Source organism: Neopsephotus bourkii, unplaced genomic scaffold, assembly GCF_033783945.1.
Source record: "Neopsephotus bourkii isolate Nb327-2 ecotype Australia unplaced genomic scaffold, CSIRO-AGI_Nbou_v1 NB_1500, whole genome shotgun sequence".
Classification (NCBI taxonomy): domain Eukaryota; kingdom Metazoa; phylum Chordata; class Aves; order Psittaciformes; family Psittacidae; genus Neopsephotus; species Neopsephotus bourkii.
The window spans coordinates 358450-384226 of record NW_026901976.1 but is presented as its reverse complement, the minus strand read 5'-3'; the positions used below and the strand labels follow the sequence as shown (position 1 = coordinate 384226).

General features: G+C 40.2%; 1 protein-coding gene across 3 annotated transcripts in view; it reads left to right on the top strand.

Moving 5' to 3' along the window:
- Positions 1 to 25777, top strand: part of PRDM2 (PR/SET domain 2) — a 71390-nt gene that overhangs the window by 13643 nt on the left and 31970 nt on the right. For 2 of the 3 annotated variants that reach the window (XM_061369493.1, XM_061369494.1), the window contains exons 3-6: positions 2893 to 3010; positions 4294 to 4397; positions 8297 to 8449; positions 14839 to 14965. In XM_061369493.1, coding sequence (XP_061225477.1) covers positions 2893 to 3010; positions 4294 to 4397; positions 8297 to 8449; positions 14839 to 14965 — 502 coding nt within the window. Of the gene's footprint in view, positions 1 to 2892; positions 3011 to 4293; positions 4398 to 5888; positions 6121 to 8296; positions 8450 to 14838; positions 14966 to 25777 lie in introns of those variants that run through there. The other variant, XM_061369495.1, reaches the window with a different exon arrangement.

Below are 25777 nucleotides of genomic sequence, written 5' to 3'. Positions count from 1 at the left end.
CTTTCTCACAAGTGATACATTTTCACATAAGCCAATACCAGAAACTACTTAGAAATAAAGACTTGCTAATACATGTGAAATTATCCTCGGTATGGTGAGTAGCTGATTTCCTGACTTAGAACTCTATTTCCAAAGGCATCACTTGTGCGTTTGTAGGCAAGTTATTCCTGTTACTGATGCTTTACATATTTTTTTCCTTTGTGCATAGAAGCATACATAGTTGTTTAATTGGGAACTTCAATGTGCATGTTTAGGAAATGATTGACAGAATCAAAATGGAAGGTCTGGACCTTCAGACCGTAAGTGTTCTGGAGCTGGAATTGCCCTGTGGTTTGAACCTAAGATGTCCTTTTACTCTAAGGGGGAATACCAGTTAGCTTTCATCATGAGCACAAATAGTACAACAGAAGGGCATGAGCAGGAAAAATTGCAGTTTTCACTTGAAATAAAGATTCTTTAACAAATACAGAAAATGGAAAATGCTTAGAATTGTTTAAAATACAAATAAATACTTTTCAAATTTAACGACTTTTAGCATTTAATTGCCTACTTTTCTATTAATAGGCATGCCTTCAGCAATTAAATACATTTTTTCCTTCCTGTTGGTCACCATTATATTTTATGGACAGATATTTATGTTAAACAGAAAACAAAATGACTGGCTGAAAAGACATATGTGTGTTTTCAGTCCACCTTTTCATTAACGCTGTCAATTCTGATAAAGATAAGCTACATAGAATTAACTGAATTAAGAAAGGTAACAATGCAGGTGGTGATGCTTCAGCACAGAATCAGTTTACATTATAATTCTGTTTTAGGGATTTCTACTATTTTATTTTTGAAGAAAACCAGGATTTTAGAAAACTGTTAATAGGATGTTTATAAAATAAAGTGAAAAACCTTTTATTCCTCGTGCTCTGGCTGGTTTGCTGCATACTGTTTTAACTGGTGTACTTTAGAGTGGAAATTCCCTTGCCCCTCGCTATCTCAATTGTCAGTACCATGTTTCAACAGTATAATTTGGACAAACGATGTGTATGTCCTGAAACACTTCTAAGAACTCTCAGCTTCTATTTGATACTCAGAAAGGACACAGCTAAAAAGACTTACACTAAAAGCATCATGTGTTGCTTCTAAATATGCCAGCCTTTCAGAAGCTGGCAGAAACATTTTCTAGCATAAGAGATCGTGTTTAAGATCTAGTATACAGCTGAAACAGAAAATAATGAAAACTTTTAGTGTCTTATCAGAAAAGTTTAGGTCTGAATGTGAGATTAGGTTGTTGTATCTGTCTGTAATGTCAGGCTGCCCTAGTTTCAGCTGTAACAGTTATTTTTCTCCTTCCTAGTAGCTGGTGCGGTGCTGTGTTTTGACTTCAGTCTAAGAATGATGCTGGTAACATGCTGATTGTGTTGCTGTTTCTCAGTAGCACTTACTCTGATCAAGGACTTCTGAGCCCCTCGTGCTCTGCCATTGAGGGGAGGCACAAGAAGCTAGGAGGAAGCAGAGACAGGACACCTGACCCAAACTAGCCAAGGGGGTATTCCATCCCACAGCACGTCATGCCCAGTATATAAACTGGGGGGAGTCACCTGGGAGACCCAGATCGCTTCTGGGGTTGGGCTCAGTATCGGTCAGCAGGTGGTGAGCAATGGTATTATGCATCACTGGGGTTTATTGTTTGTTTTTCCTTTCCGCTTTCAGTTTTATGTTCTCTCCCCTTGTTATTTCCCTTATCATTATTAGTATTCTGTTGTACATTTATCTCAAGGCATGGGGTTTACATTCTTCCAATTCTCCTTCCCATCCTGCAGGGGAGGACAAGGGGAGGTGGGGGGTAAACGAGTGACTGCGTGGTTCTGAGTTACGGTCGTGGCTTAAACCATGGCACGGGGAAACTGAGTTGCCTCTTTTTAACTGGAGTCAGACTTGCCAGGCAGGTTACATACAGGCTAATGTGTTTTCATGCTACGTCTTATTTTGTTGAAAAATTTGAATTAAGCATATTGTTTACAAATCTGTTGTATAATCAGCAATTCTAAGGCTTCAGTGGAATACTTCAGGAACTGGAGGTTTTTATAGCGATAACTCATAGATATTAAAACTCTTGGACTGTTTCTGTGAACACTTACGTGATACTTCTCTGAAGGAAATCTCAGCAGGTAGATGAATTTACAGTGTATTTGATCTGAAATTTGAAAGAACTTTAATCAGAAACGATACAAAGGAATGTTCTCTCAAAATAATGTAGGATGTGACAACGCAATGTTACTGACATAATTACTTGTTAAATGTAGTTTCTTATGGCATAGCTGACTGGTAAAAAAAAAAGCAACTGAAAACTGCTCCATGGGTGAGCTTCAGATTACCATATTAATGAGCAGTTTCAAGACTTAATACAAAGCCTGAACTTGTATGAAAACTATGTTCTGAAATACGCATATATATCCATGGTGTAGGACCACAGTACTTTTCTGTAGCATCTTTAGGTATAATATAGTAATGCTGTCAGGTAAGTCATATTCAGACAGCAAGAGGAAAATACCTTTAGCTCTGTTCTTCAAGTAACTCAAAGGAGAATCTTTGTTTTTAAGGAGAGGCCAGAGGGAAATAAATGTTACTGCTTGTGATCAAAACACATCCATTAACTAAAGCAAAATAATAATTGCAGCAGCTTTAGTTATAGGTGTTCTGTGTATCTCTCTAATGTGGTCATAGAACTCTGCATTAAAGCATAAACAAGTGTAATAAAAATAACAGTGAAATGGCAATTTGGAAATTTTGCTTTAATATCAGGTCAGGTTTTTTTATATCTTGTATGAGTTGACAATCTGTTGTGCTATTGTTTTTACCTGTTAATGGTTGTGGCCCTTCTGGGTTTTTAACTTGTAGAACACAACTGAAGCTACTGTCACTGTGGAGACCTTGGATGATGTACCTGAGCATGTGCTTAGGGGGCTTCCCGAGGACGTGAGGCTCTTCCCGTCTGCTGTTGACAAGACACGGCTTGGTGAGTGCTACAGCTGTGAAAAGGAAATGAAGAGCTATACACTAGATCACATGGATTACAGTTGCTGTGAAAGTATGGTGCCTTCCTGTGCTGAGTAGAGATGTGATGTCTGGTGCATTTATCTGAAATAATTTCTGTTGGAAAGAGTGGACATCTTCCAAGTTTCTCCAGCATTCTAAGATGATGTTCCTGGAACGTCAGAATTGGGGTCTAAGATGGACCAAGATGCAAATAGATTAGATTATGGAAATAGCTGATAAATTCCTTTACTGCTGTGTTTTCACTTATAACACTTTAACTCTTACCAGATTTGTGTTTTGCAGCTGTCTTACTGTGTCTCTTTAGAATGCTGCATCTTCTTGTCCAATCAATATAAAAAGTTTTATTTAGAAGAGCAGACTCAGTGCAGATTTGAAAGCTGCTGTGTGGAGCAAAGTGGTGTTTCTGTAATATACCCAAAATGCTTGGCTGCTTTTTTAACACAATGGGAGAACCTTGGTGGAAGTCAGAATTTCAGACTGGGTACTTGATGTTAAAAGCTGGTGGTTTGGAGACTAAGCCTGACAATTGATGTGTTACTGTTAATAACAGGTTGTAAGCTCCTTGGAGCAAGGTTAATCTTTTCTGGTACAAACCTGATCTAGCATGGTCTGAACGAGAATGTTATGTTTAGTTATCAATTACTTGTCAATCTGTTCTTAGTTTTCACGCTGTAAATGTGAAATGCACATGTCCATTTTCAGTTCAGTTAAATCCTATCAATAAAGCTTTGGGCAGATGCACATATTTTAACCAGTCCTAGATGTTTTTTCCTTTAAAATATAGTGTCCATTAGTTGTAAAACTTTCGTGAGGGCTTCATTTGCCTGGCATAGTTTCAGAGAAAGCAAATACAGTTTTTGTTTAATAAGATATTTACTCAGCAAAACAGCTGAAATCTGTGACTTTACAATGTAAAACCTGAAACGCTCTGACAGTATTTTCAGTATCACGTGAAGTACAAGAAAAATGAAGATTGTTTTTATTTTCAGAGCTACAGTAGCCCATGAGCAAAGAGTGAAACTAGATATATGCTTAAAACTTTCACGGTTGAAGTGATTTTTGGGGAGAGGATTGTTGGAATTTATTTTAGTGAACTTCAAATTCCTTATTGTGATCTTAATGTAGAATGCTCCCCCATCTGAGACAGACTCACGTGATGTTCTGAAGAAACACAAATTGTGAGTAGAAGATCTGGTTGAGATAACTTCGATAAGTTTTAACTACTGGTATGTGTCTCTTTAGGTGTCTGGGCAACAAAATCAATTTTAAAAGGCAAGAAGTTTGGACCATTCATTGGTGACAAGAAAAAAAGATCTCAAGTTAAAAGCAATGTGTACATGTGGGAGGTAAGGAACAGCTTGTCAATGGAAAAAGGTGTCTGTCAGTAGCTCAAGATTTTGTTTAGCCTTTATTTTTCCAGAGATTTTAGAAATAGACACGGTGGGAAATAATTGCCCTCAGACTATGTCTACCATTACAGTTATTTATAGACACTTGGATTGAACAACCTTTCTGAATTACTTTTAAACTACTGACATAGTTTGAAACTGCTGTATTAATTTTCCTACATACTGTCTCTGGATCACATCTCCCCTTAAGAGTTTGTTGTTGCTAAAGCTTTGCTTTGTTGGCTTGAATCCTGAGTAACATCCCTTCTGCAACTGAGTGCTGTCAACAGCTCACAAAATTAGGGAAATCAGGAGGATATGGAATCTTTTAATGGAGCCCCAGCACTCCTCCTCATTTAGCTCTTTGAAACCCAGCTTGGTTATGGGAATTGGTTTTGCTTTTGGAACTAGTTCTCACTTGTGCTGCTTGTGTTTGGGGTTCCGTTAAAAGCAAATACTATCTGGACACCGGAATTGCACTTTAAACTCTGCTGCTAGTCATAACATTTTGGATATTGTGTAGATTTCAAAATGTATGTGCCTTAATCTGGTCTTGAATCTTATCTACAGCTTCTTCAAGGCAGTTCATAACTACTTCCAAAGGCTGTTTTAATCTTTCTGAAGACACACAGAGCAAATGGCTTTAGCAAAGTGAATGGTTGAGGAGGGGAGGGGTTGAGGAGCTGTGGCATAGCATGATCTGGGACAGTTTATGGTATTGTAGGCCAAAGATACTGATAGAAGTCATCGTTCTGGCCCCTGGCCTGTAAAACTTGAACTGCATAAATCGCTAGATATATACAAATACGTAGAAAACTTACTGTTAATTCTTATCAGAGGAGTTAATTTAGAACAACTTCATGTAAATGCAAATTCCCATTCAGGAAAGTAATAAAGTGTTCAAATAGTGTTTGTTTCATTGAGCTAATATTATTAGAAACTCCACTGCATGAGGTATCTCCAGTTTTGATAAGATACAAGAACACTTAGTGAGATTCAATCAGCCAAGTAAATTACTGACCTTGTGGTGTTTTTTCTCAGTGCTGGATTTTGAGTGTTCTCAGTGGATATGTCTTAATATATTTTAAATTCATGTTGAGAAATGGTAGTTGCAAACAAGCTGCTACAGAATTCTGTAGTTTTTTCAATGCAGGTGACAGTGGGAACCTTTGCTAGATGGCAAAAGAGTCCTGTGTTGTTTTAATACTGATTTTAGAATTGAAAAAAAGCAGCTAAAATGAGACCAGAACAGTTGGCCCCATATGCTGATATCTGAAACCACTCCAGAATATTCTGTTAGAAAATACAGTTTGTGAGAGGATGGTGGTGTGTGGGAGTAGTTAGGTGTATGGGTTTCAGTTTGAGCCCATCACCCCGTGTCCTATTGCTCCAGTCCCTGAGGAAAAGATGGTTTGAAAATAATTATTTGTAAGTAAGTATCAGAAACCTCCAACTAGCAGAGCAGCCTTTTCCACAAGAACCCCATTTGTTTCTCTAATGCAGTTAAACTGAAGAATAAGTAAAGCTTCTCAAAGCTGCATCTCTTAATGAATTTTAATAGTTTTTAACTGTTGTGCTGGAGGATCCCTCTGAAAGCCACAAGTTCTGTGTGAGGGCCATGGCTGAGGAGAGAAACAGAGACTTGAACATATTTTCATTCTCTGTCGGAGAAAAGCCACAGGTAAGAAAATGACCTCGAGTCACTGAAAACTGAGGGAATGCCACCAGACGATTCGGGATTTGGGCACTTCTGCTGGGGGATCTTTATTGTGGTTTTCAGGAATCGCTTAAAGTCACAATGTTCTATAGCGGACTTGGAGCTGGTTCCTTTCTCACGGTGCATGAGTCCTGTAAACAATCATCTGTGAATTAGAAGCTTTAACTGCAAAGTAATGAAGTATTTTGCTTTGTGTGAAAATCATAATCAAGTTATGTGACAATAAAATAATTCATTAAAAATGTAATAAATCATTATGTTTTGCCAAATATAGCATATCTGCTAACTCTTCCACAGCACTATTCAGCTCTCTGCTTCCATTTCAACCAGAAGAGTTGCTTTTACAGTCTTGGTCTGTGCAGCTGTTTATGCTCTTTCATATTGCAAGGGCTGGGTGTGCTGATGAGCATTCTTTCAAAAGTCAGCTGATGAAATCCATACTGGAATAGTTTAAGTAACTTTCTGTTTGCTTGGAAACTAAGATTATTTCAGAGTATTTATTGAAACTTCATTGCTAAAATCCTATTTTATTAGACCAACAGTTTATCAACATAAAAGAAATTTTTTTAACTTAAAATGATTATTAAAATTACTTATTAAATCATTAAATTATTTTTTTAATGTTTCTTTTTTTTTTTAATTGCTGTAGGAAATTAAAAATGTAAAAACAGAGAATGTTTGTGTTGGAAAAGACCTTAAAGCTCATGTGGTTCTAACTCCCTGCCATAGTTGGCGATGCCTTGTACTAGACCATGTTGCCCAAACCCTGTCCAACCTGGCCTTAAACACTGCCAGGGATGGGGCAGCCACAGCTTCTCTGGGCACCCTGTGCCAGCGCCTCAGCACCCTCACAGGGAAGAGCTTCTGCCTTACCTCCAACCTGTACTTCCCTTGTTTCAGTTTGAACCCATCACCCCTTGTCCTATCCCTACAGTCCCTGATGAAAAGATGGTTTGAAAATAATTATTTGTAAGTATCAGAAATGATAAAAAGCTACAACATTGTTTAACAAAATGTGGAGTTTACAGTGGAATCAGGATTTTAACATACTCCTTATGTGCAGCGGGGCTAAGTGAGTGTAGCAGGAGGCAATGAGCTAGGGAGGATGGGTTTATGAAAAGAGCTCTTCCAAGCAGAGGCTGATGTTTAGATACTTCACCAAAAGGGAAAAAGCAAGTAGAAAATACAATAAAATGACACATATTTTTCCTTTCTTGTTCTTAAAACATGTGAGCTGCCCAATACTCCTGACATGTTGTGTGACTATTAATATGTCTGTGTTCAGAGACAAAGTGATGGAAGATAGTTCCAGTTGCCAAAGTGGGGTGTTACTTGTTTGGGGAAAAAAAAGCTGTATCTCATCCGCAAATGGCTCTTCTTATAGACATCTAACTTGGATTGTGATAACAAGAGTGGGAGATGCAGAACATGTCTTGAAAGAGAAGCAGAGTTGCCCGTCACCAGGAAGCACTGAAGATGGCAGTAACCTTGCTTTAGTGCAAGCTGTCTTGAAATGTAAAACAGGAGTAGGTGTTGATTTTTTTTCTCCAAGAATGTAAACCAAAGAATTTACACATCTTGGAACATGCAGCAGTTCATTGACATGGACAGTTTTTTAAGGTGATCACAGGGTTTCTGAAAGCTAAAGATCTTCTTTAATACCCTGAAAAAAGATTAAGTATAAATTACACTTTCCTTTACCTTCCCAAATAAAGCAAATGCTTCTAATTACTATATACTTATCCCAATTCATAAGAAAGTAAAAATAAATCCCTCTTGCCTTTATATCTTTAAATCAATCATCTTAGGAAATGAAAAATACAGGATCATTTCAGGCTTGCCAAACTGAAAAGAAAGCATGAAATGTTCCAAGTATTTTGGCTTTTGAGCCCAAAACCTCTAGAGTAGGAAGTTTGGGTTTTTTTTTTCCCCTTGGTTGCAGAAGTTTCACTAAAAAAAACCCCACCTTGTAGAAGACCAGCCTGTGCAAGGCAAACAAACCCCTGCTCACATCCTTTGTGTTACCTCCATCCTTAGGTGATAACTACTACTTTTTATAGCTTTAAAGGACATAGAGTTTTAGTATGTGTACACGTCAGTGTTACAAGTTGTCACACTTAATGCCATTTGTGTCTCACAGGTGTATTACCCAAACCTGGGATGGATGTGTGTCGATGCAACTGATCCAGAGAAAGGGAACTGGCTGCGGTATATAAACTGGGCACGGTCAGGAAAGGAGCAGAATCTATTTCCTCTGGAGATCAACAGGACCATATACTACAAAAGTTTAAAGGTATTGATGTCTGAAGAATCGCTTACTGCTCTGTTAACCTTTTATTATTAATACTTTTAATTTCCCTTTTTTCAAATCCTACTTTTTTTACATTTATGTTGAACAGATTTTGAAACATTTTGTGAAATATAATTAAAATATTGCAGATGTCACGTTTCATCAGTCTAAATTCTTCTGTGCCAGTACAGTTAACATTAAGATCTACTGTTAAAATACAGGGTACGTATGAACAGTAAATCTTACATGTTAATGATCTGCTGTAGCACCAAATTTGATACAAATGAAGGACTATAGCAGATTACATAAATGTTTTTTCTATTTCTGTAGATACTGAGACACTGTCTCCTGAGGAGCTTTTGCAGAAATCAGTTATTTTTATGGTCTTTGCATCAAATGTCAAAGATTGGTTGTCAAGACACATTTCATAGGTAGCTTCATAAAACAAACTTGCCTGGTTTTATGCCATTCCAGTTTTATTCAGGGAGTGGGAGGCAGGAAGAAGGGTGTAATTCCTGAGACATTGTATCTCCCAAACCAAGAGTGTGTTAGTTTTACACTACTGGATCTGTAAAGTGTTACCTGAATCTCTGATAGGGAACCTAGCAGTTAGTAGTAGATAGCAACTAGTAGCTCAACTTTGTTTCTGTTTAAAATGTTTTAGTGCTTTCTGGGTATATTCAGACTTGCTGTTAGGCTGTTGCTGTTTCTTACGTTTGTTTGTAAGGTTGACAACATCTGTTAAGTAACTGATCTTCGCTTAAAAAGAATGAGTTTGGTATCATGCAATTTTGAAGCTGTAGACAATGCAGCAGTATGTAAAACTGTTATATTTTTAGGTCACTCAAAGTAGATTGAAAAAAAGCCCAAACTTCTAAGCATGTTCTGAACTTTCTGGTAGCTTTGGGGTAGCATTCAGGTAGAGGTTTGCTGTTGCCAGCCAGACTGTTGACTTCAGTGTTCACCCACTGAGAGTAGGCCCCCAGTGTGAATCTGTAGCCAGCTGAGTTTTCTCTGGACGCTCTATCTCAGGTTGCCTCTGCCTTTGCCCATAGTCGCACTAGTTCATTAACATAAGTGCTCTTTTGAAATCACTCTGACATTGTAAATTTCTCTCTCATTCAGTGTTTTCAGCAGAGATTTTAGTCCTGATAAAAACAAGCATTTGCTTATTCCAGGCTTGTTTTCTGATGGATAATACTGCACTTTGGAAAATAATTGTATCCCTAAAGAGGCTGACAATAACAAATACTTTGCCTCAGCATGTGAAAGATCCTTTTGTTCTTTGCCTGTCTTCCCTTGCGACCTGATGAATTTTATCCTAGTAGGTCTTGCCAACAGGATCATGCTGCCAAGCAGCTCTTTCTGAGGATTGTTAGAGCAGCCTGTAAGGATCAGTTTTAGTGTTTCAAAATCAGTCAGGGATTTGTTGCAATGGGAGGTTTTGAGTTTGAGATGTGAAGGAGTTCTTCAAAGAGCCATCTTCAGCAGCCTTTATTTGCCCCTGCAGCAACTACTTAGATACGCGTGCACTGTGGGACTGTTCCTTAGCTTCAGCTCAGGGTTGGCAGTACGAGTCCAAGTCAAGCCTCTGCAAATTCATCTTGGTGTTAGCACTGTATGCTAGTTGGAGGGAGTGTTCCATCGGGGATGGTGTTACTTCAAGGCTGTTTCTCTGCGAAGGCTTGCTGCTGTATTTCTTCAAGGCCAGTAGAGAAGCAGAAGCCCTGAGTAGTTTTGGGCTTGGGTGTCACACACCAAGGTCGCTGCGTATAGAACCACAGAGTTGGCTCTGCCCTGTAGGCATAGTTCCAGGAAGGCAGTGTAGTCATGCTCAGAGAGCTACGACACATGAGCTAGGGTGGGATGGCCTGTCTTAGTAATTCCAGCTTCATGCTGCTCAGGAGTAGCCAGTTTCCAGGACCAAGTTAGTCCAAGAAACCTTGCAGCCAAGGTTCAGTGGTGTGCTCCTGCTGTTCTTTGGTTGTTGCTACAACTATGACACAGGTAACTTGCAGGTAATTTAAGAAGTGGCTGTGGAAATGTCCGAGTTGCTTCACTAGGCAAAACTAGGTTATAATGTAAAGTGTAACTTTGCCCTATGCTGGGGAAGAAAGTTCACAAACCTGTAATAATGAATGATTGTTAAAAGTGCATTCTAATATTATGGTTATTTTGAACCATCTATTGAATATATTTTACTCTTTATTTTCCACCTTATAGAGAAGTGATATGTAAGGAAAATTCTGATCTTGCTTATCTCTGATTTTTAAAGTGAAAGCTTATCATTAAATTGGACAGTTTTCACTACCATTAGAATCATAGAATGGTTCAGCCTGTATGGGATGTGCTTCAGCCCCTGATCATCCTCATGGCTCATTAAACATTCAGCATTCAGTCAGTATACTGATAAATCAGGTCAAGATTTAGAAAGTCACATTTTGTGTTTTTTAATTGCGCAAGCGGACTGTTCTTGTCCTTTAATAGGAATATTTTAAATCAAATGTTCTCTTTAATTTCTTGTCCATTCCAAGAACATGAAAACCAAAGGAAGGCATTAAGAAATCTTGTTTTTTCTAGTGTTTTGTAAACTTATTTTTCATTATTTAGTGACAGGCTTTTAAAATAAAGGTAGTGAGAAGAAATTGGAAGTTAAGCTACAAGTGACTGACAGTGGAGGAGAAGTATAACAGAGGAGGAGATTTTGAGTCTCGAGGACAAGTTACTAAATTAAAGCACTTAAATATTGTCTGTCGTATTGTTTTTTACTATCTTAACCCTTAGAAACTGCAGGGAAAATTCATGTGTTGGGGGCAGGGAAAAAGGGCTATTTTTGCTTTCTTTGCAAAATATGGTTGCTTACATATCTGCCTTTTTTATTTAGAGGTTTGTTATTGTCTCAGCTTCTGTAACAGAGGTGTTGTTCTTGTAGAGCCCATATCAGCCTTAGATTCACATCACACCTTACTGATGATTGAGACAAAAGAAAGCATATAATAACAGCTGTCTTTCTGCATGTGTTCTGTGGACATGCTGCCATTTCAAAACTATTGCAAATTTACCAGCCTTAGTACATAGACATGGTGCTTTCCTGATCTTTATTGTGATTCGCAATTTCAGGGGAATTCCATTTAGTGATAAATTAACAGCGCTGTTTTTATTTACCCCCAAAAGAGAATCTGAGTGGCTTATACTTAATTTTATTCTGCTTTACTTCAAAGTACTTAAAATATTGTCATGACTCTCTATTTATCTTTTTCCCAAGGTTTTCTTAAGCTTTTTGTGGCTTGCTGATTTGTAAGTTAAACAAGCCGCTCTCCAAGCTTCATTGCTGAGATGGGCAAAGTCTGAATTTGCTTGGTGAAAAGAACCTCAGAACTGCACAGAGCTTTAACTTCCCTCTTCTCTGCCCTAAATGAATAGTAATGGGATAAAAAACTTAAGTGAGCACAAGCAAATACCTTTCTTTTCCATCTTCTCTTTATCCTTACTGAAGGAGTGAAGATATTTGGAGACTGCTTTGCAGATGCTTCCCTCAGGATGCATATATGAGAGTTGTGTTATTTTGATGAAACAGCTTAAATTTATTATGGAGTTTCAGAAGTTCTTCCTGCCTCTCCTAATGAAATGAGCCAGTTGAATAGTGTTGTTCTGCACAAAGCACAGGAATTTGTATTTCCTGAAGAAGCAGAATTGGAATGAAAAGTCAGTTCCAAACACAAGTACTAATGCCACTGGCCGTCTACTTTGATGAGATAATGCCACATTGAAGTGCAAAAGCACAGTATGACAGTAAAATGTAATGTCTGGGGTGAAAAATATATATATTCTAATAGATATTTTATATGGGCAAATGCCTGTCTCTGTACAAGACACATTGTGGTGTTTGTATGTGTAGAGTGAATTGAATTTTAGACACTCTGTGCTAGAACTTCTTAGGATGTGACTCATTATAATATTTTTGTGAGGACTTCTACGACTTTCATTACTGTGACTAAGGGGATCTGTCAAACACGCAACTAGGACTGTTTATGTGGTAGGGACAGGCCAAGGGGAATGGCTTGAACCTGCCTGAGGGGAGACTGAGCTGAGCTCTTAGGCAGAAGCTCTTCCCTGTGAGGGTGCTGAGGCGCTGGCACAGGGTGCCCAGAGAAGCTGTGGCTGCCCCATCCCTGGCAGTGTTCAAGGCCAGGTTGGACACAGGGGCTTGGAGCAAGCTGCTCCAGTGGAAGGGGTCCCTGCCTGTGACAGGTGTTTTCAACCCAAACCATTCTGTGATATTTCTCTTGAAAATAAGTTTTTTAAATTACTTAAAACCTTTCAAACAGAAAATACTCAGATTAAGAAATACTAAATGTTGCATTAAAGTACAAAAAAGTACTTTATAAAGTTATTAACGTGGTGAGCCTTTTCAGAATCCTTACCTTTTCTAACTAGGCTATGCCAACCTGACGTGGCTACTCAAACAATCTGAAGGTAATAGTTTGGAGGAGGTTGGGTTTTGGGGTTGTTGTTAGAGGGTGTCATCAGTAAGAGATATGTGTTCTCTAGTGTTGTAGTAGCAGTAGAAGTAGCACTTGGTCAGTGTAGTCCTTTTCTAGCTCTATTGATAGTGTTTTAATTGCTTGGCTTTGAAGCTGCTGCTCCATCTCATTTCAGAAGCACAACGTTAGAGGCCTTAATTTAGATTCTGAAGTAGTTACACCAGAACTAAATTCACCACATTGAATGTTAGCTTCAGCCATGCAGCTAACAGATTATGTGTTTCTTATCATCCCGCGTTTGTATTGCTTACAGTTTCTGCCAGCTCTTCTCTCCAAGGTTTTGTTTAGATGATAAGTTGTTTGCATCCAACAACTCTTCTTCAAACGGGACCATGCAAATGGATTTACCACCATTTACCCTATCAGGCCTCCAGAGGTATTACAGAAGCCAAACCGTGGGCTGTGCTTATATTACAACTTAAACAGTTGTAAGGATCTTGCATCTCTTGTTGTTCCGGTATCTGAGGATGTAAAGATAACTATCACCTTTATCAGGTGCTGTGAGACCTACTGAAAATAAGTGCTTTAGAAGAGACAAATATTACTATTACTATTGTTCTTGATACAAAACTTCTCTTTGGCTTCAGACTTGAGATAAGAAGTCAGTGATACCCTTTACTTGAATGAAATCACTCTAAAAATAGTGTCTCATCTCCACAAGCCTGATGTTTGCCAAGCCCTTGGAAGAAGGGAATTGCAGGTTAGGTAAAGGAAGGCATTTTAGGTGATTTTTCTTGGTTTTGGATAGAATGTTTCATGAACTGGAGAGAGAATGGTGGAGATTTAAAAAACCAAGCAAACCAACATTATTGTAAGTGGATCAGTTAAATATGTAGTAATGATCTCCTTCCCTCTGTATTCCCTTTAACTCACTGCAACAGCCTGTTCCTGTACTTTTAGATTTTGTTCCAAACCCCAACATTAGTGGATGACTGAAGTTAAACTCACTGTTCAATGCTTTGTGTAAGGTAGGTGTGTTCAGCATGAAACTTGCTGGCAGCTCTGTGGAAAGTAGGACCCTGTGCAGAGCAGTAGTGGCACATACCAGGGGTTCACTGCTGTGTTTAATCATAGAATCATGGAAAGGTTTGTGTTGGAAGGGACCTTAAAGCTCCTCCAGCTCCAACCCCTGCCACGGGCAGGGACCCCTTCCACTGGAGCAGCTTGCTCCAAGCCCCTGTGTCCAACCTGGCCTTGAACACTGCCAGGGATGGGGCAGCCACAGCTTCTCTGGGCACCCTGTGCCAGCGCCTCAGCACCCTCACAGGGAAGAGCTTCTGCCTTATCTCCAACCTGAACTTCTTGTTTCAGTTTGAACCCATCACCCCTTGTCCTGTCACTGCAGTCCCTGATGAAGAGTCCCTCTCCAGCATCCTTGCAGCCCCCTTCAGACACTGGAAGCTGCTTTGAGGTCTCCAAGCAGCTTCTCTTCTCCAGGCTGAGCAGCCCCAATGTTCTCAGCCTGCCTCCATACAGGAGGTGCTCCAGGCCCTGATCATCCTCGTGGCCTCCTCTGAACTTGCTCCCACAGCTCCATGTCCTTCTTACGTTATGTTTGCGACAGCCCAACATTGGGGTTTCCAGGCTGTTTAATGGCTCTGTGCTGTTGTGCTGCCGGCAGCAGGTAGGGTGCTCGGCGCTGCTCACGCTGCGCGTCCTCCAGCCGCCAGGGGGCGCAGTCGGCATGCCCCCCCTCTTGCCTCCTCCTTTACGCGGGGCGCCGCGGGCTCCGCGGGGCACCACCACCGCTGCCGACGGCGCCGCCGCGCCGCTCCCCGCCCCGCGGCCCGCCGCCGCCAACAAGCCGCCGTCTCATTGGCGCCTCGCCTCTTTCTTCTCTCCCGGCAGCCAATCGCGCCCGGCGAGGAGCTGTTGGTGTGGTACAATGGGGAGGACGACCCGGAGATAGCCGCCGCTATTGAGGAAGAACGAGCCAGCGCCCGGAGCCGGCGGCACTCCCCGAAAGCCAAGAAAGGTAAAGCCCTGCACGGCCGCGCCGCCGGGCCCCGCCGCCCTCCCGCGTTGCCCGGCCGTGAGGTGGGGCGGAGGAGACCTGCAAACTTTTCCCGGGTGGGCAGCGGGGGCCGCCGTGACCTTCCCCAGCCGCCGCCTCCTGCTGGGCCGGAGGGAGGGCCGCGGGGCGGAACGTGGAAGTTGTTCTGACTGCGGCCCCGCTGGGAAAGTTGGCGGCGGGGCGGCCGCGGGGGAAAAATGTCTCCGTGCGGCGCGGGAGGGGAGGGCAGGGCAGGGAGGAGCGGGGCCGGCTGCGGGAGTGCGGGAACGGCCTTTGCGCAACAGCACGCGAGGCCGTGTCGGCCTCCCAAAACTGTAAACTTTGTGTGTGGGTGCGGCCGCCGCTGCTGAAGCCTTTCGCAAGCTGCGGGAACAAGTGGAGCCGCGGAGCGGGGCTGCTCCGGCGCGAGGGGGGTTGTGCACTCCGCTCGGTGCGGATGGAAAACTTGAGGCTTTGTTGTGCTCTGTGGCTTTTAATTTCTTCTTGTTTTGGGGTAGCGGCGGTCTCGTGGTGGCTGGAATCCTGCAGGCAGTGTGACTGACCGCTTCCAGCTGGCTTTGGGAGGGGAGGAAGGATGAGAGAAGGATTTTGGGGGGGGGGGGGGTTACACACATATTAGTCTTTACGTAAATATGTATGTCTGACCAGACCTCCATTATTTTTTTCCATGACTAATTCAGTAGCAATATATTTTAGAGTGCTTGTACTTCCACGCATGGCCTTATATAACTGACATTTTGACTACCGTTTTAGGCCAGAATCGCAGTAGAAGCTACCACTTGGAGAGAGTAAATAGCAAAAGGAAGTATTTACAGTCGTAGCAGGAGGAAATCGATTCCTCTTGTAGGTGAATGTGTGTGTTGGTATTCTCTGAAGGTTACAAATGAACCGAAAAAAAGGAGATAATACTTTCAGTGTCCTCACTATGGGTTTTTTAAGCTTAAAATTTTGGGCCTGATCTTCCTTGTAGTGCCATTGAGTGTGGAACTCACACTGGGAATGAGCTTGGATATTTAGGAAAACAGTTAATTATATGAGTTTTTCTATTTTAAAGATTGGGAAGGGGTTTGGAGGAAAGAAATGGTGCAACACAGTTGTTCTTTTCAACAGTAATTTGTAGATTAAGTGAGAACAAACTGAAATGCAAGCCCGGAGTTCTGTTTTCAGTGCATATTTAGTATGTGTAGAAGGAATGGCTTGGTAAATTACAGGCTGTATTGTGCTTTTCCCTAAATGTGCATTATCTTAGCAAATAGAATCTATGTGCCAGTGATTTACCTGAAAGGCTAGAAAAGCAACTTGAAAGAATTTGATTATATTGCAAATCAGAAAAGCCAGACAGAGTAATTGCTAAGGTAATTTTTTCATGGCATAGACATTTTATTTGCATTCATGAAGTTATAGATCAAAATACCAGTGAAGTAATTTGGTGGTTCAGGGGTTTTGGTTGTGTGTTATTTTATAGGTTTCAAGTTTTAACTGTTATGGAATGTACAGATTTCAGACTGTCAGACTTGGCCTTTTATAAATTGGCATTTTATAAACATAAGCTCCCTATCAAGGCTCACAAATACATAAAACAAATAAAATACTAATCAAAACTCACCCCAAACACAATAGAGATGAAGCGTTTGAGAATAACCAAGAGTAATTAATCTGTGGGATTATACTCTTCTATCATGAAGTAGAAAGACCAAATTCTTAATATTTACTTGATTTGAACTGTTGTGATTACGGAGGCCATATCCACGCTGTAAACAATAGGGCAATTCATAGCATGTACTTTATTCTTTTCTAATACATGCATATTTTGAAATGATACATTCTAGTTCCTGTAGGTTTCATCGAAATTATTTTTACTCTTCTATATTTACTCTGTTATTTTAGTATGTGTCATAACATCTGCTAATATTTGCCATTCACAGCAATTTTCTTTTAAGAAACATGGTATTTTTGTGCTGATTTAATGGCAGTAGCTGCAGTTAGGATTCCAAAATGGTTTCTACTGATATTCCTGCTTTTGCAGATTCAGCTGTATTTCTTGGATATGGAAGTTTCTTAGCCCTGGGCTTTATGGGGAAATAAAGGAAATTGTGGTGAGCAGGGTTAAAAAGTGATTAAGAAAAACAAATGTCGCTATAATAAAAGAGGGTAGCAGGAGAAAGATGTGGCGTAAGCTTATGCATGTGAAAAATCAGGATAAAAGGTAATACTTTAGATTAAATACCAACTTAAACAACTAGCTGGAGAGCAGCTTCTCCAGAAGGCTCTGAAAGTTGAATTTATTGGCTGCCTAATCAGATCCGTCCCTTTTTTCGTACAAACTTTTCTTTGGCCTGTGTTGCAGGTTGTTTTACACACTGGGGAGAAAATAGAACTAAGTCAGAACTGCCAAGTTTAAGCACCTGTGAATGAGAGTGTCCTTTAGAAACACATCTTCCAGAAAAGTAAACTGACAGTTTAATACCTAAGAAATGACATTATTTGAGAAGTGTATTAGAATTTAGTTACTTAAAGCATGTAATCATTAAATAGCTCATAATTATTCTGGGTTCAGTAAAACAAATACCCTTTTGAATTTTTAATGCATCTTAGGCCTTGTCCTTGGAAAGGTAAGATCATCATTTGACAAAGAGTATTTATTTAATGAACTCTGCTTATATTTGAAAAGGTAATCTTTTTCACAGGTATTAAAAATGTGATGTGATTTGCCTGATCAGTTGAGGCGTTCAGTATTGTGAAACTTTTCACGTTGCAGTAGGAATACTCTTTTATTTCTGACTGAATCCTTGCATGGTGTCAGTTCGAACTGTCTTACTGTAAGAGGCAGGCTTTACTAAACTTGTGAATTTGAGATGGCACTTCAGGATCAGCAGCTGACCAAGTCTAGACACAAAGTACAGATTGAACTGTTTTCCTTGCCCTTGATCTGACCTCTGTTTGCAAGTGATTACTGACACAAGATTCATAATCTCCTTTAGAGCATGTTTAGGGTGGCATGGGCATTCTCTGTGCGCCACTCTTCTCTGACATGTTTGCGCAACAAGGTGTGTTCTCACCAAGAAGGTGGGATCTTGGTTAGGCTTCAGATGTGTTTCTCAAAGCTCCCTTGCTCTTTGCTTGTACAGCTTCAGCAGTTCAGTGTCTTCCATATTTTTCTTGCTCTAGTGTGCATTCAGATTCCTTTACATCTCCCAGGTGTTAATTTTGGTAGTCACTGGGCTGGCTTGGTCATAGGTTTTCAGAGCTGGAATCAGTCCTTAACATCTTCCTTCTGCCATGCGCAGCATCTTAGGAGACCTTGAGGAAAAGAGGCAGTTCTTACTTATATTTATGCATTGCAACATTGCATGTTGTTGCTAAGATGATGAGTGCATTTGAGAATTAGAAAGAAATGTAGTAGGATAAAAGGATGGGGGGAGCAGAGAGAATTCAACAGCAACTTCGTGAACTTGGGTAGCATCAGAGATTTTTAGCAGAGCCAACCCAGTCCAGTGGTTTGATCAGGCTGTAATCTGCTTTAAGGTGCTATGTAGGCTCCGAAGTGCAATCAACGCTACAACAATCTAGGCAGTTTCTGTTACGAATTAGGTGGCAGATTGAAAGTGTTCTCAAAGGAAGGAAGGTGCTGACGTTACACAGGATAAAGGTTTGCTCTGCTACATGCTCGTGAATAATACCTTTTAGAAAAAAGAAAAAAACCAAACAAATTTCTGGGGGGGGGAGAAGAGGGTGATGTTTTACTTTTCCTGTGCTTACTTATGGTAGGGGTTCCGTGCAGGGCTGTGCAGCTGTAGTTGCGTCTTGGCTATGCTTCACTTTGCACTTTATGTAGGCAACAAACCCCAGTGGCATAATCTGTACTATTGCCTGGAGTCAGTACTGCATATGCCTTTCATGTCTTCTCTGTACAAAGTCATGCTGTCAAGAGCGGGGGGGGGGAAAGTCCTTAATTTCATTTTACTGAAAGCAGATGCTGTGAGTAGGAGTCTGTCATGAAACCAGAACACGTCTTAAAAACCCCACCTCTTAAAATAGTCTTCTGTTGTAGTGAGGGCAGAACACCTGAATTGGGTTCACCTACATCTTGGACAGCTTCTGGTGATTATTTGTAGTGCAGTTTTAAAGTCTGAAGCCATTGCTACTAAATCTTTTCAAACTTTGTTACCTTCAGTGGCTTTACTGCTATCATAATGCTGCTGTTTCCCATACTTCTTATCAGATTTCAGGGAAAGCTTGAACTATGGGGAACTCTTGGTAATAGTGTCCCAGAGATAGTGTGAGGTCAAGGTAGGTGAATTATGAATCAATTCTCACCTGCTATAAATAATGATTATGCTGTGGTTTATACTAGTCTGAATGCAAAGTGCAACTTCAGGTTTTGGCTTCACAGGCAAGTGCTAAATAAAATAAATGCTGTCATAACAAAAGTTACACTGGATTTTCTTTTGTCTGTAAGTGTTGACTGTTGCTGAAAGAGCCTTCAATTGCTGCTGCAGAAAGAGGAAATTGAAGGATGAAATAAGCAGGTTAAATTCTGTGGTGGTATGAATCCGTACAGTTTTTTTGGTGAATAGGCATTCTCAGTTCCAAATAATGAGCTGTACTTGAGAGTCACATAAATAGGCATCCTGTTTATGAATGGTAGGCCTTGGATTGCCATGTGGATGTCATCACAAATGGACATCATGGCCAGATGATGTCTGTAAGTTACATGAATTTATTAGGCTTGTACTTGGAGTAGGTTTAGAAGTTTTATTTCCAAACACCAAAGAGCTTCTGAGAAAAAATATTTTTTATTAATTAGAATGTAGCTTATAGAAGGGTGCTAAAGTTGGGGAAGCTGTACCCTTGTAGCAAGGATAGCATGAAGTGATATTCTTATCTAAGCTTTGTTTCCAATAGATTTACTGAAGACCGTAGATCGGAACTCAGGGCTTCAAAGTTTCCTAGCCAGTGCTCAGAAAAGGCAAGGGCAGGATGGGGGAAGGAGAAGGTCAGCTCTGTCTCTCATGGCAGCTTCTGTCTGGTGACTGTCTTAATATATTTGAGGTCATCTAGCCAGTGGAAATTGTTTTATCCCTTGTAAGTGGGGCCCTTTGAATGGGGGGCTTGTGTTACTTTAAATTCCCATCTCACTTCTATAGCAATGCCACCAGTTCCTAGGAGAGTTGCTGCTCCAAGCTTTCCCAAACAGCCGAGTGCAGTGATTCATTCCAGCCCTGCTTCTGCCTACATGCTTAAGAATAGAAGATAAGCCTTCATTTCAGAGGGAAAAAATAAGTAATCTTTATTAAAATAAGTAAATGACAAATCTACACTAAATTGCGTGTATTGACCCCTTAAACTCAGTATTTCTAAGTGTAAATTTTTAGACATATGAAGCCTTAGCACATTTGGATGCTTCCCGAGTTACTCAAAACCATCAGTGTTTTGGCTTTAGTCAGGTTGTGTTGTATTTATGTGAACACTGGGAAACGTGTTTACTTACATGCTGTAATTACAGAGGTAGGGGAGGCCGTGTGCTTTGTTTCTTCTTCAGAAGTCTCAGATGTACTATTGTGTACACACTCCTTTTAGAAGTTTCCACATGTGCAGCTGGGGATGGATTCCCAGGTGTTATCAGAGCCTTGGCAGTGTGAGACTTAACAGGGCATCACAGTACGTATTTGTAGGAGCAGTGCGGTCAGGCATCCTCATGTCTGCAGTGGGAGCCTCTGACCAGTGATGCCACCAACAAAGCAGAACTTGCATAGGAAGAATTCAGCAAAGGGTGCAAAGGTGGTCGGGAAGGCAGTGTAAGGACTCAGTGCTGACATCAGATCTTTGTTAATTAAGTACTAGGAGCACTTTCCATACTGTCCCTGTTATTTATCTCTTTGTGTCCTTAACTTAAAATAACAATATGGCCTTCATAACAAGTTGTCATATTTCTACCTACTGAGGTATTTCTGGTTAGAGCAAATACATCTGTTTATCTAATGTAATAAAAATATTTGTCTTGGGTTTCCATGTTTTTCTTTATGCTTTTGTTTCTTTCAGCCACTTTTTCTTATATGATTTTTTCCAAGCTAAAAAAAACCCCAACATCTCAAGCACATGCTGTCTCCAGTTACATAACCTACAGTGGGAAGTGTAATAAGGCCCTAGGCAGCTTTCCAGTATTAATCAATTTTTTTCTATTGATCAGGGTTGTTTGAAACGACGAGTGACCTGAAAGAACAGCAGATGAGTATTCCACTGCTGACTGTTTATTTTAACAAAGACAGTGTGTTTCAGAGCGATTCTCTTCCTTTCTTAGGAAAATACTTTTTTAATTTTCCTGAAAGTAAGTTAAAAGTTACAGAGTTTCTGTTGAAAAACAGCTTTCCTTTCAAGAATATTGCATTGTATTAGGATTTTTCAAAAGTTTCTTAGAATCACAGAACTGTTTAACTGCTTTTGCACAGGAAACCTCGTGATTGCTGTTTTAGGGAAGAGCTTTGAGGTTAATGTATTTGGAGGTTACGTTCCAAACCAGGGAGGGGATGAATTCCTGCAGAACAGGAGAATAGCCACTGTTTTCCAGAGTGAAGCAAATGATTTTCCTTTTTATTCCAGTGTGTCTTATTTTGTGATTTAGAATTGTCCGGTTGCTTAATCCTGTACAGGAGAGCAAACTCCATGAGTCCCTGACTGCCTTACCTGTATTAAAGCATTTGGGTTTGCTTTCTCCCATAAGTCTGAATGACTTCTATTCACATGAATAATCCTTTCTTGAATTCCTTTGCATTACCTCATACTAAGTCTAGGGGTTTACCAGAAATTCTATGGTTTCCTTACTCTCCTATGCAATCTCCTACTTACTTTTTTTTGTTCTGTATTTAGAGACTGGCTTTTATAGTGGATGGAAGGTAAAGTCAGTCATTGGCTTTAAGTGTACTCATTCTATTTAGCTTGAATTGTATCTTAATGTAGTGAAGACTTTAAGCTCGTCAGGAGAATCTTCCTTACCTCGCAGTTGTTTTTACTGCCTTTCTCTAGTTGCTTTCTTTTTAGGCTTCATCTCTTCAAACCCATTCGAAAAGTATTATTGACATTGATTCTGTAGCATTCATGGCACTAAACTTCAGTGCTTGTTTTTATTACGATTTATCCTAATTTTGCATCAACCATTTATTTCACTTGAATTGTTTATGGGGATCATCCTACACTGAGGGCCTACCTACAGGTGTCCTGTGTAATTCACTGTGCAGTGCTAAACAAGCATGTTTAACTTCATGTGTGTGCATGCAAAGTCTTGATAGCTGGTTATTTCTGAGGAGAGATACAGGCTACATCTGTGTGTGTGTGGCTGAGAGCTGTTTAATTGTGAGATCTCTGCAAGGTAATTTGTGTTTGTGAAGTCTCTCTGCAGATTCTCATGTCACTGGATTATGAAATTGCAAAATATCAAAGTAATTTTATAATCCACTTATTAGCTCTTTAGTTCATTTTCCAAATCAACAAAAAGGAAAAGCATTGTCAGACCGCAGTGTGTGCATTTTTTTTAACATGTCAAACCTTCATATTTATTTTGTTACTCCTGCCAAGAGCCTTACACAGGCTGACAGGAATGACTTTGTTCTGAAAAAACTCTCACTGGCCTTCACTTGCTGTGTCAAGTTCCTCAAGGAAATGTTACCGCGGTTGAAGTTTTTACTTGGGTTAGTGAAATAAAACTTGCTGGTATTTCAACATCTGTAGCTAAGAAATCAGATAATATCTGACCATCAGATATTCACTGACAAATATTTACTCACCTTTTAAACACTTTTTCCCCAGGACTAAGCAAGCACAATATTTATTTGGATCACCAGTACCTGCAAGTTGTTTAGGATGAAACTCTGAGGAGCATTTAGGAGATAACTAGAGTTGCTGTTAAGAGTTAATACTGTTGTCACACTTTCTGTCAGAGTTCTTCAAGAGCATTTGTTATACTGTGATTAATGCTTTCAACTTCAAAGAAGCAGTATTATTAATGTGATGATTGACACTAGTGAGAGTATTGTAATAGCTGAAAATCTAACATTTGGATTATTATCACTGCAGAATGCCATGGATTACCATCTGAGTGGTTAACCATCAGCTACAGATCTATCCTAGCTTGCATTGAAAGCCAGATGCCTCACTTGAGTCTAGTCAGATACGAATCTTGTTTTATTTGGCAGTTGAAACAATTGATTGTTGAATGGGAAAGGCTGAATGATTCTGAAAGTTACTCAATTCATACAGATTTTGGTAAACTTTCTTAACGCATTGCCACTGCTCAGAGCTGAGTCCCATGCAGGCTTCCTGTGCTGCTGCCAGTAAAATTAGGAGCTAAGTGTCTAGACAGTAAGCTCTGGGGTAAAACTGCTCAACTGCAGTGATAGTTTACCTCTCTTCAGCGCTAAGTTTGCGTCAGAATGTTAAAATACGCACCTTTGCCATGGAGTTGTACTCTTGAAAGGAAACTTGTGTGACATTGCTGCCAAATTAGAGCTGTCTGTGGCTTTTACCGAGAAGGCCATGCTCCATTTCAGTGAACTGAGTGGAAAAAAATTGCCTTGCCCACAGTGTTCTGTTTCAAGCTGCAGGTAAAGAGCAGAGAGTTCAGTGGTTCCAGCCTTACGGACCCTTGTCTCAGGGGATGCAAAAGCCAACTGGATTTCATGCTGTAACTTCACTCTCAGCTACCAAATCCTTAACTGTTCAGTATCAACCCCCAGTCTCTTGGCTCTCCACACTCATAGTCCAAAAGCTGTGGGTTTTTTCCATTTCCCTGCCTGCAAATGAAAAGGTGCAGGTTACTTTTCAGTGAAGTTTTCTTTCTTGTTGGTACTTTATGCCATGCAAAGATGTGTGCCAAAAACTTGACCATCTTAAATTTAATCTGAACAGGTTAACCTTGAATGTAGCAGCTGAGCAGAAGACACACAAGCTTGTGCTCTGACTGTGGGTTCTTTTCACGTTGTTTGAAAAATGGAGGAAGTTGCCGTTCCCTGTAGTGACTTTGAGCCTATAGACCATGCTTAGTTTCAGAAATGAAGCAGGTACCAAATTGCTGTCATCTGGTTTGGGGAAAACAAAGAATTTAGCGGCTGTGTTAACTTAAGCACCAACTGTTGCTGTTGTTCTGTGGTATGCTCTTGTGCATCTTGAGACATGCACTGGTTGGGCAACTGGAGCTTTATGGTTTGAGTTCCTTTGGAAGTACAATTCAGTATATTTTACTATCAGAGAAGACTGAAAAGCATTTCTCAAAGGAATTACTAGTGAGCTGCAGCTGAAGTGAATGAAGAGCTTGGTTTCATTTTCTCAGCAGATAAAAATGATTTGGGGTCTGTATTGTACCTTAAAATAACAATTGTACATATTTACCTTCTTCTTTTACCTACTTGTATATGTTAGAAAGAACCTGCAGTGATATTCTGCCGCATGACCTTGGATTGTCACTCTGAGGTTGGGAAGTTGGAGGGACATGAGGTTTTTTTCCAAATTTAACAGATGCGGAGAAGCAAAATTTTCATGCTGCAGATGTCGTGACAGCAGCTGCTTGTTAACAGTTAAAGATGTTCCTTCTTAGCTTGGAAACCCAGTTCATGAAATGCTCGAAGGTTTTTAATGGGGACTGATGGAAACGCACTACATACTTACTATAGTGTGTAGTTGGTAATTCTGTTACTGTCATCTCTGCTGAAGCTGGTAATCGTGGTGTTTTCTTTGTACAAATCTGAGTGTGTGTCTTTTGACGTATGTTGTTCTTATGTCTCTGTTCTTAGTGTTTGAGCAAAACACTCGGGGAAGTTAATAATGCTGTGCTTGCAGTAAATAAGAGCCTTTAAAACTGTACAGAAGAAATGCTGTTTAAGGCAGGCTTGTATTGCATGCCACAGCTCATACCTTGGCACTTTGGGGTGTGCTGGTGACAGGAGGGCAGTAAGGGGGTATGTGCTGTGGGGAGTACCACTGAATATGGTTTCCAAAGTAATTTTGCCTTCTTGAAATACGAGATAGGATTCTATTACAAATCTGTTGGATTGCTGCTGGTAACAGTAAAAAAGGATTTACCTCAACAAAAACTGTGCTGTGTTTTTCCCTTTTGAGTCCCCGAAGTAGAGATAATGTCTGCAAGTTGTACCGAATTAAAATAAGAGAATTAGGCTGAAGGAAAGAAAATGGGGAATAAATGCCAAGGAGGGAATAAAATACATTGTAGAACAGAAGAGGGTGATTTCACTGAGAATATTTTACTGTATTGTTGGAGGAGGATTTCTGACAGATGACATGTTGTATGTCTGGTAAACAAAAGGATTCATTCGGAAAATAATAACAATATAAATAACAGGACAAATGTGAGAGCATTAAATAGAAAATGTTGAGTGTGACCTTGTAGCAGTTCCGAGGGGTTTAATTTTATACGTAGAGATTTAATCTGGCAGTAGCAGCACTGTCTGGATCCTGCATCTGTGAGAGGCTTTGCTCTTGTTTCCTCAGTGTTAGAGACTCCTGTTGTAGTAATCCCTGTGCTCCGGTTTGATACAAAGGCAGTTCTGTTTCCTGGGAATTGTAGCCCTTGTACAGCTGCATTCTCCAAGTAAAGCCACAGCCCATGTCTGGACAAACGTTTGGATAAACTGTGCTTTTGGTCTTCCAAGCAATTGCAGTTTTTCACCTTTCAAGAGTTCTGTTTGGTGTGGTGGAGTGAAACTGCTCTTCATAGCAGAAGGCCACCTTTAGCAGCAGTGTCTGAAGGGCATCAGCTTTGGGGTG